The following is a 19,515-nucleotide window of genomic DNA, read 5'->3' on the forward strand; positions in this document are numbered from 1 at the left end:
GTATATTACCAAAATTATGGGGGCAAGACATGGTGAACAACTGGATACTAGCGGGGAAAAAAAAGGAAAGGCAAAAAGTATCTTTAGGATTGGGTGATAAGGTGGAGGAGCATAATTCAGGAACTTTAACCAGCATTAGCATGCAGAAGAATGATGCCTGATCACAACACATGTACATGGATACACACTCCCCAGCAACATTTTTAGTGAGGGTATGGGCAAGGACTATAGGTTGTCACTGGTCCCAGAAATAGTGTCCAGAAATATGTGGTCAAGGAGGGCAGTGCAGTCAAGGGAAGATCCTGGTTTATCTCTTATATACAGATATGTTCCTTTTCCCATATGAAGACGAAATGGAAGAACCTAATAAAGAGGAAGATATTTGAAAAGATGTAGTGAATGTGGGCACAAAAAAAACCACACACAGAGCACACAAAGCATGATGGATTTCAGACAGAAGGGAAAACATCTTTCTCTGAGAAAGACATCAGAAACAGGAGCCCCTACATTCTGCTGATACAGGGCAAAGGAGCCTATGCTCTTAATCTTCTGAGAGAAACAAAACTTGTGGTCAACACTGCCAGGAAAGATGTGAGGTTAGAATGGAGACATTAAGAAGAGAGAATATTCCATGTGGTGAAAACAATGAAGATTAAATAATAAAAAATTATATACTGAGAGACTTTTTGTAATCAGAAACTATTTCCTCTTGGTGGGTATGCCTGCTTGTGGCACTTGGACAAATATCTTTTTGAAGGCTGGGCAAAAGCTGACTACATTTATGAGGACTACAGAAACCTGAAAGAGATTTCTTTAGTGTCTGGTATGAGAGGCAGAACAAGGTGCTTAAGGTGTCAAATTAAAGTTTCTAACAGGGAAGAAGTTAGGGATAAAGAGACAAGAGGACCAGCAGAAAGGGTCTTCTCAAAAGCAGGATGGAACCTTTAGTCACATGTGTGACTTCTATATGAAAAAGATAAGAACAGAGGTCGGGGTAATCAAGAAACTGTGGTTGTTTCTGAATGGCTTTTACTGCCATTTCTGGGCATGATAGAATCAGGGTGGTAAGAAAGAATAATTACCCAGTCATCTCATAATCAACGTGGAAAAATCCAAATTCTCTTTTCAATTAAATGGTAATGTCCACTTACTTCCCCCTCCCACCTTTGCATCAGTAGACCAAACTTCAGATCACATTAAATGATGTCTGTGTTTTTTTTTTTTCTTATTAAGTCTATGGAAAATAATCTCTGAAATTGTTACTTATGTAGGCAAAGTTAACTAATGCTTCATTAAACAGTACCTCAGGATGGACATTGGGGAGGGTATGTGCTATGGTGAATGCTCTGAATTGTGTAAGACTGATGAATCACCAGACCTGTACCCCTGAAACAAATAATACATTATATGTAAATAAAAAATTAATATACCCAGTACCCTCAGGTTAATTGGCAGCTCCCGTCAAATCAGCCTCACTGTCCTCCTGATAAAGATCAAGGCAGTGATACACATGAGGACCCTTCCCTCCAGAGGCACATTTAGTGATGATGGGCTCCTCCAAGCTCTAGGCCTTTCTCCTCAGAGTTTCCCCATGTCTGTACAAGGATAGTGATCAAAAACACAATTTTCTTGCAACCAGAGCAAGTAACCTAAATATCTAACAAAAGGAAAACATTAAGTAACTTACATTATTCAGCCATGCAAGGGAATAATGTACAGCTCTTAAAATAACTATAAAATATATTCCATAGCATGGAATTATATATTATACAAATCACATTGAAAAGCATGATAATAACTTGTACATATTATGTGTAAAAAATAGTGCACACATGGTATATATGTATAAAACAACTTAAAAATACATCCAAGGATATTTTTCTAAATATTCTAAATTTTCTAGTGGGAAAATATACATATATGTGTATGTGTGTGTGTATATATGTATATATACATACATATATAAATTTTAGAAAATAATAGATGCTCTCTTGTGAAAGCAGTAAAGGTATAATGAGTACCAAAGTTCCCCACAGATGGTCATCAGCCATCGTGCCTTCTCCAGCCAGAAGGCCTTCTTTTCACTATGAATGTACAGAGAATTCATCCCTCACAAGGAAAAATCTCCTGCCTGACACAACTGTATGTATAATAGTTCATTAATGTGCTGATTATTTAGAGAGTTCATAGCCGGATAAGAGAGAAGAATCCTGTCTTCCTTTTCATTTAACTAATCTCCTTCCCACTTTGCCTCCTATCATACCTGAAAGGAACATCTATCAAGCAACTGGCAAGTTTTGCAGCTCTGAAAACACCTAGGGATTTCTGCATGGGTTTCTTGCAGATTGTAAATCTACTTAGAGTCTTGTACCTGAGGTGGCTGACACCAGGAGGATGATGGGTCCCATTTCAGGGAGCTAACACCCCCAGTGGTTCCACTTTTATCATGGATAAATGTAAGAAGAGGAAAAGTAAACAATATATATATATATATATATATATATATATATATATATATACACACACAGCACAGTACACACTGGTGTGTATCTACTTTCTAATTAAACATGGCTAGCTACCTCAGTATCTCAAGTTTTTAAAGAATAAAAAATCCTGGAGCACCTGAGTGGCTCAGTGGGTTAAGCCTCTGCCTTCGGCTCAGGTCATGATCTTAGGGTCCTGGAATTGAGCCCTGCATTGGGCTCTCTGCTCAGCAGGGAGCCTACTTCCCCCGTTCTCTGCCTGCCTCTCTACCTACCAGTGATGTCTCTCGCTCTGTCAAATAAATAAATAAAATCTTTTAAAAAAAGAATAAAAAGTCCTGTTTCTTATAACAATTTTGCTCATTTTTGCAATTTTTATTCCTCCCATAGGTCTCTGAAAGTCTTTTCCATGCCTTCTAGTTCTAGCCATATTTCCTCAAAACTGCTTTTCAGAATACCAATGGTAATGTTTGATTGTATATCTCTCAGCTTCACAGGCCCAACTGTCAGTCCTTTCTTCATTCCCACCATTGCTGCAACCATGGAGTTTAAAATTATTTATACTTCACACATTTACTGTCCAACTCGCTCATTAGCTCACTCACTCCTGGCTCTAGTCAAGCACCCTCCTCGTGAGTTTCTTTAATAACTTTACGTGGACCTGAGGTCTTGCCAGTTTCAAGTCTGAAGTAATGCAGGCAAAATTTGAACAGGTGTGCTAAACTGAAGAAACAGGGAAAATCCCAAAATATCATCATGTGGATTTCTGATGGTGGACATTCCATTTTTTTTTAAAGATTTTTAATTTTTTAAGTAATCTCTACACTGAACATGGGGCTTAAACTCATGACCCTAAGATCAAGAGTCACATGCTCTCTTGACTGAGCCAGCCAGGTGCCCTGGGCATTCTGTTTGTTATGAGAGCAGTTATATACTAGTTAGGTCACTGCTTAAATCTAAAAACATTTGGAATGAAACAGATAGCACAACAGTATCAGTCAACAAAACGGTTGAACTAAAAAGTCCAACCATGAAAGACAATACAAGAAGTAAGTATTAAGTGTTTTTAGTTATTTTAAGAATTTAAAAAAAGGGCAAGTTTGTTGCTTTGCTTCTTTCCCCCAAGTTCTAGTGCTGATCTCTAAATGCAAGGTGTTTTGATAAGCTTGAGATTTAAAAAATCTATATGCATAGTCTATTTTTAGAAGAGCTGTTAGAATAAGTGTAAATTAGGTATAGGACTTCATGCTGAAGCATCACAAATAGTGCTTGCCATACATATCCACAAAACAAGCCCCACACCCCTCTTCTCTACCATCCCGTCAGGCTCTACTATCAGTATAATGGAATTCCACCATGCTTTCTTTTACATTTTAGGGTTTTTGCGTGTGTGTGTGTGTGTGTGTGTGTGTGTGTGTGATTATTGTTGTTTTCACAATTGCCATTCTAGTGTGGACAGTCCCACAAAAATCTCCATAGAAGAGCCATCTAGAAACACTCATATTAACTGGTGATAGAGAAAATAGTTCAGTAATGTATGAGACTGATTTGTGAGACTTTCCCTTCGTTAACTGACAGTTTCTATTAGTATTGTAGCAAGAGCAGGTTCTGATTTTTCTGTCTGCACATTATTGCATAACCAAGTCCAGTCTTGGGCAAAGGCTGGCATATCGGGAAATTGGATACCAATTAATAGACACTTGCTTTCCTGTCAACATTTGTTTAACAAATTTCATTGTGTTTTCCTCTGAAAAATGTTGAAGAAAAGAGGATTTTCCTTCATTGTTTCAGAAACTGAGAGATATGATAAAAGGAGAAACATTACTAAGCCCAACAGGCTCTTGAGGTATCCAAATTTTGAATTCAAAATCCCGAAAAGATAAATGGCGAGAGAAACTGGCAGGTAAAACCCTTACTTCTTATCTGGTAAGGGGAGATAAATGTCATTCAGGAACATTTATCCCTCTTTTGGCTTTTTCTCCTTAATCTCAGTAAACCAGCCACTGCTCATGATCCTCAGAGTTGGCTCTACTCCCCGAGTGCTAATTTGGTTACGTTTAGAACAAAGTGTCTTCCGCTTTTAATATCTGAGTTTTGCCAGAACCTTCATACCTCTCTTGTCTGTGGGGACAGGGAGAGGGAAAAGGAAGGAGAGAATGACTGCTGAGAAAAAAACCTTTGAGGAATATATACATGAGGTGCTATCTCTGTAGACAAATTAAAATTTCAAAGTGTAAATCAGGAAATCATTTTAGACTGTGCTACAATTCCCCTTAGCCAGATACTACAAATTAGCAGGATTTCACCTACAGTGGAAAAATATGAGCTGAGCACTCTGAAAATTATTGGGGTTTTTTGCCATTTTTTGTTTGTTTGTTTACTTGTTTGTTTTTGGTTACTGATTGGTTAGATCTAAGTTTGCATTTTAATCCATATCATCCTAAATAGGTAGTTTCTTAATAATTTAACAATTGGTACACCCACATGTTTACTTTTATGGAATAAAATTAGACAATTTTACATATTTTATTTTGCAATCTATAGTAGAGGTAAGTGAAATTTTCATCCCTGTATCTGCACAGGTTCACTTGCTTGGCATTATATATAAGAAATTCAATTTTAAATAAGACTAGGAATCAAGAAAAAGGCAGAAAATGTTAAAACTTTCTTTTTTTATAGAGCCAAAATAGGGAAATTCTACCTTTGAGGTCTAAGTTTAAAGTTTTCTCCACTGAATGCTGTCTTAGCATCCCAAACTGGCTGAATGAAGCAGTCTTGATGACACTGACCAAGTCTGTGCCCTCTTCCCTTTGGACTGGATTATGAATTCAAACAATATTAAAATTATGTTATGTTAATAAAATACCATAGAAGATTAAAAAATTATGCATGAATTAAATTTATGTAGAGTTTTTAAAAAACCTGAATATAGACAATTTGGAATCCAACAGCAACTAAGACATTTCTATACTGTTCTTCCTAGGTGGTAATGTAAAGATTATACTTTGAATGTTTTAAAAAAAAAAGGCATTTTAACAGACCACTACAGTTTTTACTCATAAATTATAATTCTACATTCAAAGTGAAAAAGCAAATACCACTGTTTGAGACCTAAAAATTGATGAGCATGGATGCAAAGTTTAAAATTCCAGCTCTTCATGTGCAAAATGTCTGAATTTCATAGCACATCATTCTAGGTTTCACACTTGCCGTGCTTAGAATACAAGGTTGCAAACTGTCAGATGACAACCTCTCAGATAACCAATTAAACCACATGCAGTATCAAATGAACAAGTAGTGGTTTGTGTAAGGCAAATAGAAGGTCCCCTAATGGTTCTAACTGTTCACAGACTCTAAGACACACAGAAACCGGAACTGGAAGGCAATTTAGAGAATCTTATTAACACACTCTTTAAAAAGATCAAATTGAGGACCATTGCACCTGAACGACTTGCCAAAGCTCCAACAAACCCTTCCATGGGATCTAAGTGTTCTGACAAGCAACACTTTTCACTGCAGAGGGCAACCTTGCAAGTTAGATTCCCCATGGTCTCTAAAGGCAAAACACCCGGGAGTACTGAAGAAATCACCTAGGTCCATATACACTATGAAGTATTATGCCTCCATCAGAAAGGATGAATACCCAACTTTTGTAGCAACATGGACGGGACTGGAAGAAATTATGCTGAGTGAAATAAGTCAAGCAGAGAGAGTCAATTATCATATGGTTTCACTTATTTATGGAGCATAACAAATAGCATGGAGGACATGGGGAGTTAGAGAGGAGAAGGGAGTTGAGGGAAATTGGAAGGGGAGGTAAACCATGAGAGACTATGTACTCTGAAAAACAATCTGAGGGTTTTGAAGGGGCGGGGGTTGGGAGGTTGGGGTTCCAGGTGGTGGGTATTATAGAGTGCACAGATTGCATGGAGCACTGGGTGTGGTGCAAAAATAATGAATACTGTTACGCTGAAAATAAATAAAAGGAAAAAAAAAGAAATTACTTAGGTAACTACAATTCCAAATGATTTACAATAATAAAGTAAAATCTCAAGTTTTGAGAGTAGCTTTTCAATCATAAACTAAAGATAAAATTTAGATGTAATACAGTGTAATACTAAATAAGGCATAGCATGGGAGAAAAGAATATGTATATTTCTTTTACATTTATATCTCTTATATTTATATTTATTTATATTTCTCTCATATTTATATTTTATATTTATAAATATTTCTCATAAATACATAAATATAAAATTTCTTATAAATATATAAAAAATATATTGTTATATATTTTTACATGCATATATATGTACAGAGAAATACTATATTTCCAAAATAAGAATTTTTTTTTAAATTTTTTAATTGAATTTTTTTTTAATTTTAAAGATTTTATTTATTTGACAGACAGAGATCACAAGTAGGCAGAGAGACAGGCAGAGAAGGTGGAGGAGGAGCAGGCTCCCTGCTGAGCAGAGAGCCCGATGCGGGGCTCGGGGATCGATCCTGGGATCATGACCTGAGCCAAAGGCAGAGACTTTAACCCACTGAGCCACCCAGGTGCCCCATCTTTTTTTTTTTTTTTAAACCAGCTTTTTGTGCTTCCAAATGCTAAAAACAAACAAGCAAACAAACAAAACCCCATTTTTACTATTATAATCAAATACCATTCTGAATCTCTTACTTTCTGGATCTACTTTGGCTTATTTGCTCATTATCACCAGTCTTTTTTTTTTTTTTTTTTTAGATTTTATTTATTTATTTGACGGAGGGAAAAAATAGGAAGAGCAGCAGGCAGAGGGAGAGGGAGAAACAGGTTCTCTGTTGAGCAGGGTGCCCTATGCTGGGTGATCCCAGGACTCTCGGATCATGACCTGAGCTGAGGGAAGATACTTAGCCAACTGAACCACCAAGGTGCCCCTTACCACCAGTCTTTTATAATCCCTGAACCCACCACAGATCCCCAGCAGGGCCTCCACAGTGGTAGAGACAATATTGAGCAATACGCCCTCTTATAACATCACTGTGATTTATAGAAAAATCCAGAAAACGCATCTGCCTTATAGACTATTGTCACTGACTATTTATAAGCATATATGATCTCTCCCATTGAACTACAGAAAATTAGTCATAAGGGAAATTTTAGGAATAGCTTACTCTAAGGGATGCTAAATATGTTTATCACAAGAACCTTTCAACCAAACAGAATGTTATATCACATATAAATATGAATAACATATAGACCACCATCTAAAAGCCACTGGCCAAGCCTAACAGCCTCAGGGAGCCATATACTGCTTTCAATATTAGTCTGCTGCTTTTGGCCCAAGAGCCTTTAGCATCTCCTCTTCTTTAACACATACATCTCTGCCTCTGTATCATGTACTTGTACTCTTATAATAAAAGAAAACAAGGAAGCTTAAAACACACAGATTTCCCTCAATATGGTAGTCTATAATTATAGAACAAAATCTTTGTGCTTTTTATCAATCAGTTATAACAGATGCCTAATCTTTCCTTTTAGAAAAATCACCCATCCCCATATGTACTGGTAGATTCTTGATCAAAATTATACCTTCCATGCTGTGGACATCTTCACCAAAAGAGGTTTTATTTTATCTTTTTTTAATTATTCTTTTTTTTAAGATTTCATTTACTTATTTGACAGAGAGAGAGATAGTGAGAGAGGGATCACAAGGGGAAGTGGGAGGGAGAGAAGCAGGCTTCCTTCTGAGTGGGGAGAGTGATGAGGGGCTTGATCCCAGGACCCTGGGTTCAAGACTTGAGTCAAAGGCAGATGCTTAACAATTGAGCTACACAGGTGCCCCCAAAAGAGGTTTTATTAATGTAGCAATCTTCTCAGTTATCATTCACAGGAGATTGCTGATATGATTCAATGGATTAGCCCCATATTTTCTAAACAGTGTTCTACAAAAAACTTCATGAAGAAGTGTTAATTCGGTCCCTCACCCACAAAGAAAAAGTGCCCAGGGAAACATAATTTTTTAAATATTGAATTCTTCACCCTCCCAAGAAGATTTACAAAATCATTAGCATATTATTGGCCAGAAATTCCCACAGCGAAGAAACCTATTTTACATCTTTAACATAATTTCCAATATGATTTGAGCAGAAATATTTTGATTATGGGGCCCACATTTGCATTCTATAGAACAGTGTTTTCTTAAGAAACCATTATTTTAGCCCATACCATATGAAATGACATTCTCACAGCAAATTTTAGCGCCCAGGGCCAAAACAAAGATTCAGAAATATGAACTCATTCAATAGCACAATTAAATATGCCCTCATTCCAATGAATTATCTGTAGAATTATAACAGCATAAAAAAGGAATATAGCACAGTCAATCCTGGTCCTCATATACTCAGTTGTTCCCAATCTTTTTTCCAGTATGTGTACTGTTCTGGAAAGGCAAAGCACAGAATTCACCAATGATAAGAAATCATACTTGGAGAACACTTATCTATGTCCACCCCTGCAATAACTCTAATACTACACAAATATTCTTAGTCTATCTATAAGTTTTGGAGTCACTGGTCTAGATGATATGAATGGCACTGTTTTCCATAATTGTAAGTGTGTGTGTGACAAGTTCACAGGAATCCTTGCATATAAAGCTTTTGTTCATTTTATGTGAAAAAAAAAAACACCCAAAAAAGGGAATTTCTGTAATAAAATTTATCAAAGATACAGTTTTACTACAAGGGTCATTCGCTACACAAATTCATTTAGCAAATATTTACTAAGCATATTCTACAGGACAGACCCTATACTCTGTAACCATTGTAGTCTACTTCCCACCTGATATTTGAACTTATCTCTTGGATAGATATTTAGCCTTAGCAGGACTAGAAAAATCAGTAATATAACAACAAATTACCCAAATTGTTGTTTCTTTTAAAACAAATTTTGGTTTGCCTAGATACACACATGCACACATACACAGAGCACGTAGCAATGGGTGATCCAGAAAACTTGTTTCTTCTACTTATTAGTGTTATCAATTGGTAAGTCTTATTCAAAAAGCTCAGTTTAAAAAGAACAATGATGTGATGCTGATCTAAGTAACATGTTTTATACATATGTATAAACACAATCAGTAGTATATAGTTTTAAATCAGTAGTTTCTGTTGTCCTTTAAAGTCAATTCAAAATAAAACAAATGTATTTCATGTCCTGAATCATAGCATGTGGATTTAGCAAATATTTAACATAAAAGGAATTATTGCATTATAGAACTGGGATAAAATACAATGATGCTGTAATTAGTAGAATCTATATCCTCTTTCAGATTGATTGACTGGAGAAGCAAAAATTAGGGCATTTAAAGAGCTGTGACATTCTCACGTCTTAGTTTTATTCCCATTCATTTGAAATGTCAGTTCCATGCATGTTAAAGTTTTTTGTTCACTGTATTAATGCCTCTGTGTGATGCTTAAGTTTGATGGAAAATGAAAAGAGGGACACATGAGTTAATGCTTACAAATGACTTCTATTACTTGACGTGGTCTCCTGATAAGAAGGAATAAAGGAATTCTACATCCCCAGTCAGAGAGATCAGAGGCTTGACTCTCTGTTGAATTGGTGGTACTGAGCAGATTGCCAAGAGATGAGACCTATCTTAGTCTTAGTGTTCCATATTTTGCAGCTAAAGAATCTTCATAATGCCTGGCATAAATGGTCCAGAAGTAAACTGTGCAGGAAAGCAAGCAAACAAATGAAAACCACCGCAGTCTCACTATGCCACTGAGTGGCCACTGGGAAGGGAAGGCAAAGCCTTATGAATGATGAATCTGTATACAATAATCAAAACTCGTATCATATAGGAAAACTCAATGCATATATACTCGACAAGTAGACACAAAACTGAGTGTAAGAAGGCAGCAATGATTGGTGTTAGAATATCCGCACCAAACCTTACACAGACATTGCTACAATACTCTCCATTCTGCTTTGAAATCAGCATAAAAGCTCTCCAGTGAAAGGGGTAGCAGCTACAAAGTATCAGCTGAAGGTATTATATTCTGTACAATCATACAAAATCTGGCTGAATTAAGTCCCCTATGGTAAAATCTCAGTACATCACATTGAGCCAGTAAAAGCTTCTTCTTGGTCATGAGCCCAAATTCTGGGTTATAAAAATATTTCATTGGAAAGCTACATAATCTATTTATTTAGGCACTTATGTATTCATTCATTCATTCATTCTTCATTCATACACTTTCTTTCAACATAGGTGCCTATCGAGTGCAAGGACTGTCAATAGACATCGTTCTGTCTCATGGAGCTTATAATCTAATGGGAAAAGAAATGGAGGAGAAAGATTTTTAAGTAAATAAATACACCATAATCATATGTAACAGTTCAGTAAGTGTTATAAGCAAAGAATAAACTTTCTTGGTAAAGTAGAATGGGAGGATCTAATTTAGACAACAGTGAAGGTCGCAGAAGATAAAATCCTGTGTGCTCCTAACAGAGCACTTTTTGTTGCCCTGTAGTCTGAGTGAGAAACACGAAAGGAGCAGGGCCAAGTTAGTGCTATTCCCAAGTCCTACAGCTATTTTCTCTTCTGAGAAATGGAGAGGAGATTAACACCTGTGTTGCCATCAGGTTAGAAGACCAAATGACAAAATACTTGAAGTAGTTCATAAATTGCAAAATGGCATAAAACTGTAAATTATCATTTCCCTAAGTTGCACCTCAACATGAACATGTAATACAAAATCATTTAAAGGATTCTGAATGATTGGTAGGCTTCTTATGCAATGACAGTATACATGATACAATACAGAACCCATATGAGAAAGAAAGATCCTATACCAACAGAAGAGTCACAACAGCAGTTTCAGATTGAATCCATATTGCTTTACTTGCAAAAACTGGAAATTCTTTTATATGTAAATAAGTATATTTGCACCATCACTTCAAACCAAGTATTTCTAAGTGCAACACACCGGACAATCCTAAGCCAGGCACAGGCAAGAGGTGGTTCACAAGAGGACGATGTGTGTAAGAAATGTAGCAACATAAGTTTTACAACCTCCCTGAGGGAAAAGGCAGAAAGTATTCTCTTTGCACACTCTATACCATTCCTTCCAATATTTAACACAAACTCCCCTTCGTAAAAAGCATATTATATAAGGTATTATTTTCATCCATCTCTGAAGTTCATTATATGCTTTCTTATCAGTACCTCAGCATTGACGTATGATCATCACTTATGCATGAAACATACCGCCAGTGAAAAGTAATGTCCTCAATAAATAGCCTTACCTCCAAAATGCAGCAACCTGGAACCAAATGCCAACACAGTCTGTGGACCTTACCCCTGGAGTGCCTTCCATGTAAGCAGTTTTCCAATCCCAACTGGGTCAGAGAAACACTTTTTTTTTCTTTCTGCTGAATCATCCCCCAGCTTACTTTGTAATAAGAGCATTGAGCACATTTTCAACCTTAAAAATGCTAATAACAATTAATATGCAAACTCTAAATATGGCCCAAGCCTCTAGAAAAAAATCAGTAAAGGATCACTGTCTACCAAGTGTCTGTGTAGTTGTGATTGTCTACCACGATTCTCTCTGTAGAAAAAGTGTGATATCACTTTGGAATCCATTCTGTAGGCATGCTAGGGGCATCTGGAAAGCCTGCAACTGATTTACTGAATGTTAAGTGATTTGCCTAAGGCTAGATGTTCCCATTGACTTGGAAATAGAACGGAAAACTCCAACTCCATTAGGCTCTTTTCAGCACATTACCTGGACTCCTGGGATTTAGCTCTTACACCACCTGAGGTTCTAGCATGTGCTGGACACTACACTTTGGTTCAGCATTCTCTATTGACAAAGAAACCTCTAGACTCTGAAAAGGTGGGGAGGGAGGATTGATTAACATAAATTTGGTCAAAAATGCCAGAAAGCTGAATTCTCCAGACCACAGATCCCAGCTCACTCTGACCAAGATGACCTCCTTTTTCCTACTTGTCCTGAAGAGAGGAAAGACAAAGTGATAGTACAAATGTCTGTCTGTGTGTGTGTGTGTACCTGGTTTTGTACATGAGTGAGACTGTATCCATTTTACAGTGATGCAGCTCCAAAGCTGCTTCTTGGGATGTGCAACACTGTGTTATGTAAAATAGTTATTTTACATCTAGGCTTTTTTTTTTTTTTTAAAGATTTTATTTATTTATTTATTTGACAGAGAGAGGCACAGAGAGAGAGGGAACACAAGCAGGGGGAGTGGGAGAGGAAGAAGCAGGCTTCCCTCCCAGTAGGGAGCCTGGGCTGGATCTCAGGACCCTGGGATCATGACCTGAGCCGAAGGCAGAGGCCTTAACCCACTGAGCCACCCAGGTGCCCCAAAAAGTGGATTTTATAAAAAAATGCAACAGATGAGAAAAGAATACAGTAGAACTACAAAAATGGATGAAAATGTATCTCTTAACAACTAAGGATACACATTATATATTATCTAAAAGGAACTCAGAAACAACAAAAAAAGAGAATTTATGATTTACATGGATATCAGAAAAAAAATCCTTTAGTTCCATTTATGTTAGGAATAATTTTGATGGACTAATTAAGTAAAAAATAATAACAAAGTACAAGATAAATCATAGAAATTACTATTAAGACTATAGAGTTTAAACCTAGTTTTCTATCTTCGATACTTTAAAGTTAATTAAATAAAAATTAAGTATGTATAGTTTCTTCTCTGAATTAATAAATCAAGAAATGACTTATTCTAGTCAAATTTAGGAAAAAACCCGAGTACTTTAAAATATTGTTTTCATTTTTAAATTTATTTTTAAGAATTATAGAACTACTTCATTCTCTGAGTAAAAATAGTTTTGAAAATAAATTTTTAATTGTTTTATATCTTTAATATTTATTTGTTTCCTACACTATCAATAATTTTCCCCCATTTATTCATCTCCCCATCTAAATATGCAACACATGCTTTTATACACTAGGACCAATACTTAAGCATCAGAATTATTAAAAGTGTATATAAAAATGTTCAGTCAACAGTGTTCTTTCACACATACAATGTCACTTAAAGAAATATGTAAACTAAATCTAAATTATCTTAAAAAACATATGAAATTTTAAAACAAAAGCTAAGAGAAACAATGGAAGTTATGTAAGACAAAATGGTTTTCCTTGGACTTTGTCAAGTCAGCTAATTTTTAAAAAGGTGCATGAAAAGAAGAATTGGGAGATTAAGAAAAATGGAGGGGCACCTGGGTGGCTCAGTGGGTTAAGCCTCTGCCTTTGGCTTTCAGGTCATGATCTCAGGGTCCTGGGATTGAGCCTTGCATTGGCCTCTCTGCACAGTGGGGAGCCTGCTTCCCCCTCTCTCTCTGCCTGTCTCTCTGTCTACTAATGATCTCTCTGTCAACTAAATAAATAAATAAATCTTAAAAAAAAAGAAACTTTCCATGACACAAGTTATAGTTAAATATTGAAATACTCAAATTCATTCTTAGGCTGTCTCTACAAAATAGCAAAAAGCATGATGATGTACACATGTATATATACAAATTTATTTATTTTCTTGAGGACAGAGGTGTTATTTGGAGGTACCATCTGTAGGTACTCTCAATAGATAAAGATTGTGCTTTACGACTGTAAAGAGAAAAGTACCAATACTGCTATTATGCATGTATGTTATTCTTTACAAACACCCCCAAAAGTTCATGAACATGCACATATCTGCTCCACCTTGAGGTACACATGCTTTACATATTCTTATTTGAAACTCTGGTAAGTTTTTATTTTACTAAATAAATGTTTTCAAAAATATATCTATATATCTAATAAAATATATATTTATATAATAATTTATTTAATAAGTTATATAATAGAACACATATTATATAATAATTATATAATTAATATATATGTGTATATATACCCTTAATTTTCTTGTAAATTTTGCTTCTACTGTAACAGCCTCATGCTTCTACCTAAATTTACATTTTAGCTAAAAGATTCATCTGAAACCGCATCTCAAATCATGTCAATCACATGCTTAAAACATTTACAGGGCTCTTTATTTCTCCACAATAAGCATCTGGAATTGGCATGGCAGAGAAGAACCTAAGTGAACAGGGGTTTGTATTTTTCCAATTTCACCTTTTTGATTCTCCCCTTCATAACCTCCTATCCTGCTTATCTATTCATCCAAACTTTTGCCAATTTCTTCCCTAACCCACAACACTCTCCTCCATCTACGCCACTTACCCATGAAACCTTCCATGTCAGAAATAATCTTTCTCCCTCCTCCCCAATCTTACCCCCACTTTCCACTCTCTGTTCTGTGTGCTTTCTTCTGTTCCTCTAAGGGGACTGACTACATCATACTTTTTGTTAAAACCATTTGCTACAACCTTTAACAGCTATAATATTCTCAAAGCAAGACCATTATTTATCCAGCTTCATTACTTCACACATATTAGTTTTGTGTGACCAGTAAAGTGATTAAAGAAATTCATAAATGGAATTTGTTATTTTTAAGGAACATGATTGAAGGATGGTTCTAATCTTATGCTTGTACTTCTGTTCTTTCCTTATGAAATATGACCTCCAAAATGATGCTTGACCACTGCTATTCAAAGTTTCTTTAATAATAGGTCAAGGGGTCCCTGGGTAGTGTAGTCGGTTAGGCATGGCCCTCTTGGTTTCAGCTCAGCTTGTGATCTCAGGGTCCTGATCTAACACCACACTGGCTCAGTGCTCAGCTGCAGAGTCTTCTTGGGATTCTCTCTCCCTTCTCTTTCTACCCCTCTCCCCGTGTGTGTGCAAGTGCATGTCTACTCTCTCAAATAAATAAATAAATCTTTAAAAATAATAGGTCAAATATCATAACTCTCATTGTGAGCAAATGTGTGAAGAGAAATCATGTTTTTCTAGCATAAGATTTTACTCAGCCCACTTGTTGAAGATATTTCAAATATGAAATATGTCTAATTCTTATCAAGTTTCCATTCTTATCAATTCTCAGTTTTTGTTTACAATGAATGTATGTTTAGAGAACTACAAAAATTAGCATTATGAGAATGCAAAAAAATGCATACAAGTATACTATGCTTAAGTTATGCATAATTATTGGCTTTGGGATATAAACTATACTAAAGATTATTTAGTATAATGGCTTGTATCTTAAATTTGCCTTTCTATTATTGGGTCCAGAGAAAATTGGGACATTTCAATTCATGGTGCATGAATTAGGCAACTACCGATGTAGTTTTCAAAGGCACCAAGTATCAATATGATGACAACTGGATAACTAAACTTAAAAATTAACTCAAAGAGGCGCAATTGGGTGGCTCAAGCGTTAAGTGTCTTCCTTTGGCTCAGGCCATGATCCCAGGGTCCTGGGATCCAGCCCCACATCATACTCTCTGCTCAGCGGGAAGCCTGCTTCTCCTTCTCCCTATCCCCCTGCTTGTGTTCCCTCTCTCACTATGCCTCCCTCTGTCAAATAAATAAATAAAGATCTTTAAAAAAATTAACTCAAAGAAAATGTGCAGTAGTGTACAAGAACGCATTCTCCTTATTCATCTGGTTGTTTTAGTACTGTATAAAGTTCTTAAAGAGCCACATCAACATACCTTCTCTTTCATTTGACATCCAATATACAGATTTTTGATATAATAATCCACTAAATAGTCAATTATCTTCCATAAAGATTGTCTCTAGAGAATGTGAAATTCTCAACTGAGAAAAATCACAGATTATGTCAACTTAGTTCACTTAAGATCAAAAAGCATACCTTTTGGGAAGGATCATTTTTACAAGATTATAAAAACATACGTAAGGTTAATTTTGAATGTTATGTATTAAGTGCTATTCCTTCTGTGTTTCTTACTAACACTTATGATTGTAATGCCTTGTACAAAAATGTCCTAAGTGATATACATTGAAAGAAAAGGACATGATTTTAAAACACATATTATAATTTTAAAACTTTAGATTAAGAGTGAAAATTTGATGAAATTAATTTTATGTGGTCAGAGATTTCTTCCTACAAAATCCACAGTAGTATGTATTTTAAATATATCTTGCTAAGCAGTCTATTCAAAACAACAGTTCTAATTTTTATAAATGTCCATATTTCTATTTATGATGATGCATCTCAAAATGTTGTCCACAAAATCCTTACTTCAAAAAAGTGTTAAGCACTAGTTTTAAATGCAGAGACCCCAAGATTCCTCTTCACGGTTGGATCAGAATCTCTTGCGAGGAACCTGGGAGTATGCATTTAAAACAAGTTTGCTCAGGTGACTCTGACATACCAGACTTGAGAAACCTACTGGGTCTATCTGAAACCATGCCTCAATATATCCTCAATGTTATGTTGGAAAGAAAAGTCACCAAATGGTTTCTCCCCCAAAAAAATACTGTTTGCAAATGTTCATTCTTACAATTTCTAAAGTGCCACTCAACAGAAAATTAAGTCTGTTTCCAAATCCCAGGATATTTCAGCTCAATTAACAAATGAAAGGGGTCATCCCTCCCCCCATTCCCTGTTGTCCTAAAGTGCCCTGAGCAAAAAACAAACAAACAAACAAAACACACACACACACACACACACACACAAACACACGGTACCCACTTCGCACCTCGGGACACGGACCTCTCTGCTTTCCACAGGTTACGATATTGAACCCTGACAGCATGAACATATCTAAGTGATACTGGACTCACTAGCCTTCAACTCTCCTGGCAGAGCTGCCCGCCTGCTGCCCAGCTCCCCCAGTTCTCGAGAGCCACCCGGTCTCCGTCAGCACCTCCGACAGCGACTTGGCGGAGCGGGGTTCAGGGATTCACAGCCAAAGAGCTTGCCCTTAGAAAAGCCAGATACCAAGGAAACTGACCTGAGACACCCTAGAATACACAGACCACTGTCCCTGGTTCTCTCCAGCTGCCAACATCTCTTTCCAAAATACAACAAAGGAAACCGTAAGTACCTCTTACCTAGAATATGAGCCACCCCCACAACTCGCCTCTCTTCTCCAGCTCCCCAGCGCCTGTTGCTAAGGAGGCGAGATTGCACTTGGGAAGACTCAGGACCAGGTGACAGACCCCTGGAGGAGCTGGGAGCACGAGGGCTGCGGTGAAAGCCCAGTGCTAGGCCAGCCCAGGACCCCTTCCTTCCGCAGGAAGGGTGCGCCCTCCTCATGGCACCGACGCCAACGACGCCCCCCGCGCACACCGGGCGGGTGGAGGAAGCCGCACGAGCTGGGGGCTGGCTCCCGGAGAGCCGCTCCCTCTGCGGGCGGCCCCGTCAAAGAAGGCCTCTGACCCAGTACTGTGGGCCCCGATAGTGGGGCAGGGGCTCAGGGACAGCCCTGGGGAGGGAGGGCACTCACCATGTTGACTTCGGAAACCATGTCTATGCTGGCGATGTCGATGTTCATCCCCACGCAAACCGGGGGACCTGCAGAAAGAGCACGACACACTGATCAGCGAAGCTCGGGCACGGGGTGAGGGTGGCTCTGAGGATGGGGGTGCCTACCCGAGTAGTGGGAGCAAGCGAAATGCCCTCCACCCCCTCTACTTCGCCGCAGCTCGGCTTAAGCGCCCTCCGCCTCCCTCCTCCACCCAGGCCGCCAGCGCTGTGGGTCGCGGTTCCCGCAGCGGCCGCGCACACCCCACTTACCCCCGAAGTCGGGTCTTAGGCGAATGTCGTAGCCTTTCAACAGCTTGTCCACAGTCTCCTTCACAAAGGACATGTTCCCGGGATCGTTCACGCTGGGGGAGGGGGCAAGGGGCAGAGATAGCAGGGTCAGGCGGCGGCTCACCCGCCAGCGCCCGGCGCGCACACCCGCGCGCCTTGCTCGCCGCCCGGCCCGCTTCCCGTCAACCCACCCGCGACCCTACCTCTGGGCGCAGCACACCACCGCCACCAGCACTGGGGCCGAGAAAATGCCGAAAAGCCTTCCTCCCGCAAAGCCCCACATCCCTCCGCCGCGCCCCGGCACGGGGGAGGGGGCGCCCCGCCGCCGTCGCGACCCGCAGCCGGGGCTGCTTCTGCTGCTGCCGCCGCCGCCGCCGCCGCGCTGGCCCCGAGCGGAGGAGGGCGGAGGGGGAGGGGGAGGAGAGGAGGGGGAGGAGCGGGCCTGGGGAGAGGAGGAGCAGCGGACTTGGGAGCGGAGGGAGGGGGAGGAGGCAAGGCAAGCCGGAGGCGGAGCCCGCTGAGCCTCTCGCCCTGGCCTCCCCCGCACTCTCCGCGGCCGGTAGCCCCGGCCCTTGGCGCTCCCTCTCGACACCGCGGCAGCGGAGCGGGACTTGGAGCCGCGCCGGGAACAGCAGGCTGAAGCCGCGGCTGCGCGGCGCGGAGCAGGGCCGGGGTCGGCAGTGAAACCAGCTCCGCCGCGCTCCCAGCGACCGGGAGGAGGGGACCCACGGTGACAGGGGCAGAGGCGGTGAGGGAAACGCTATCCGCTTTCCCCCGCCCCTTTCCTGGGTCCGACCCCTCTACGACCCCCGCCCACCTGCGACAAGGGCCGAAAGCCAGTGGGTGAACTACAGCCTGCGCCCACCGGATTGCGCGCTACAGCATCTAGAAAGAGACTGCGGGTCGGGGGGGAAAACCCCACCTCACCTGCGGGGCTCAGAACCTCGAGTCCCCAGGGTCCAGGAGAGCCAGAAGGGCAGCAGGAGAGCTGGGAGCCTGGAGCACATGGCGTTGCTCCTCCGACCTATTCTGGGTGGGATCCGCTCTCCCCCACAGCCACTGAGCATTCAAACAGCGACGCGGGGATCCCCGCCCCTGCCCCCACCCACGGGCTTTCCCGCCTGACCCATCATCCAGCCCCTCGCATGGCGGCTCTATTAATTATTTATGCACTGTAAGACCGTTTTCAAAAAATCGGTTCATTAAAGTATTCCTCTCACTCTCACCCTCGAACATTTCATATGAGCATTGGGCCCTCCCTCCTCACGTAAATACATTTATAATGAATGGTAAAGAGAGGCCTGATTATGCACCTATTATCAGTAAGCT

At 39.4% G+C, this 19,515-nt stretch overlaps 1 protein-coding gene across 2 annotated transcripts in view; it reads right to left on the reverse strand.

The window, feature by feature from the left end:
- Positions 1-19,222, reverse strand: part of GABRB3 (gamma-aminobutyric acid type A receptor subunit beta3) — a 219,454-nt gene extending 200,232 nt beyond the window's left edge. The window contains exons 1-3 of one of the 2 annotated variants that reach the window (XM_032342296.1): positions 19,114-19,222; positions 18,169-18,260; positions 17,879-17,946 (exon numbers count right to left, since the gene is read on the reverse strand). In XM_032342296.1, coding sequence (XP_032198187.1) covers positions 17,879-17,946; positions 18,169-18,260; positions 19,114-19,193 — 240 coding nt within the window. In that variant the 5' untranslated portion in view covers positions 19,194-19,222. Of the gene's footprint in view, positions 1-17,878; positions 17,947-18,168; positions 18,261-18,389; positions 18,575-19,113 lie in introns of those variants that run through there. The other variant, XM_032342295.1, reaches the window with a different exon arrangement.
- Positions 19,223-19,515: the final 293 nt, after the last annotated feature.

The sequence above is a fragment of the Mustela erminea genome, chromosome 5 (genome assembly GCF_009829155.1).
Source record: "Mustela erminea isolate mMusErm1 chromosome 5, mMusErm1.Pri, whole genome shotgun sequence".
NCBI lineage: Eukaryota > Metazoa > Chordata > Mammalia > Carnivora > Mustelidae > Mustela > Mustela erminea.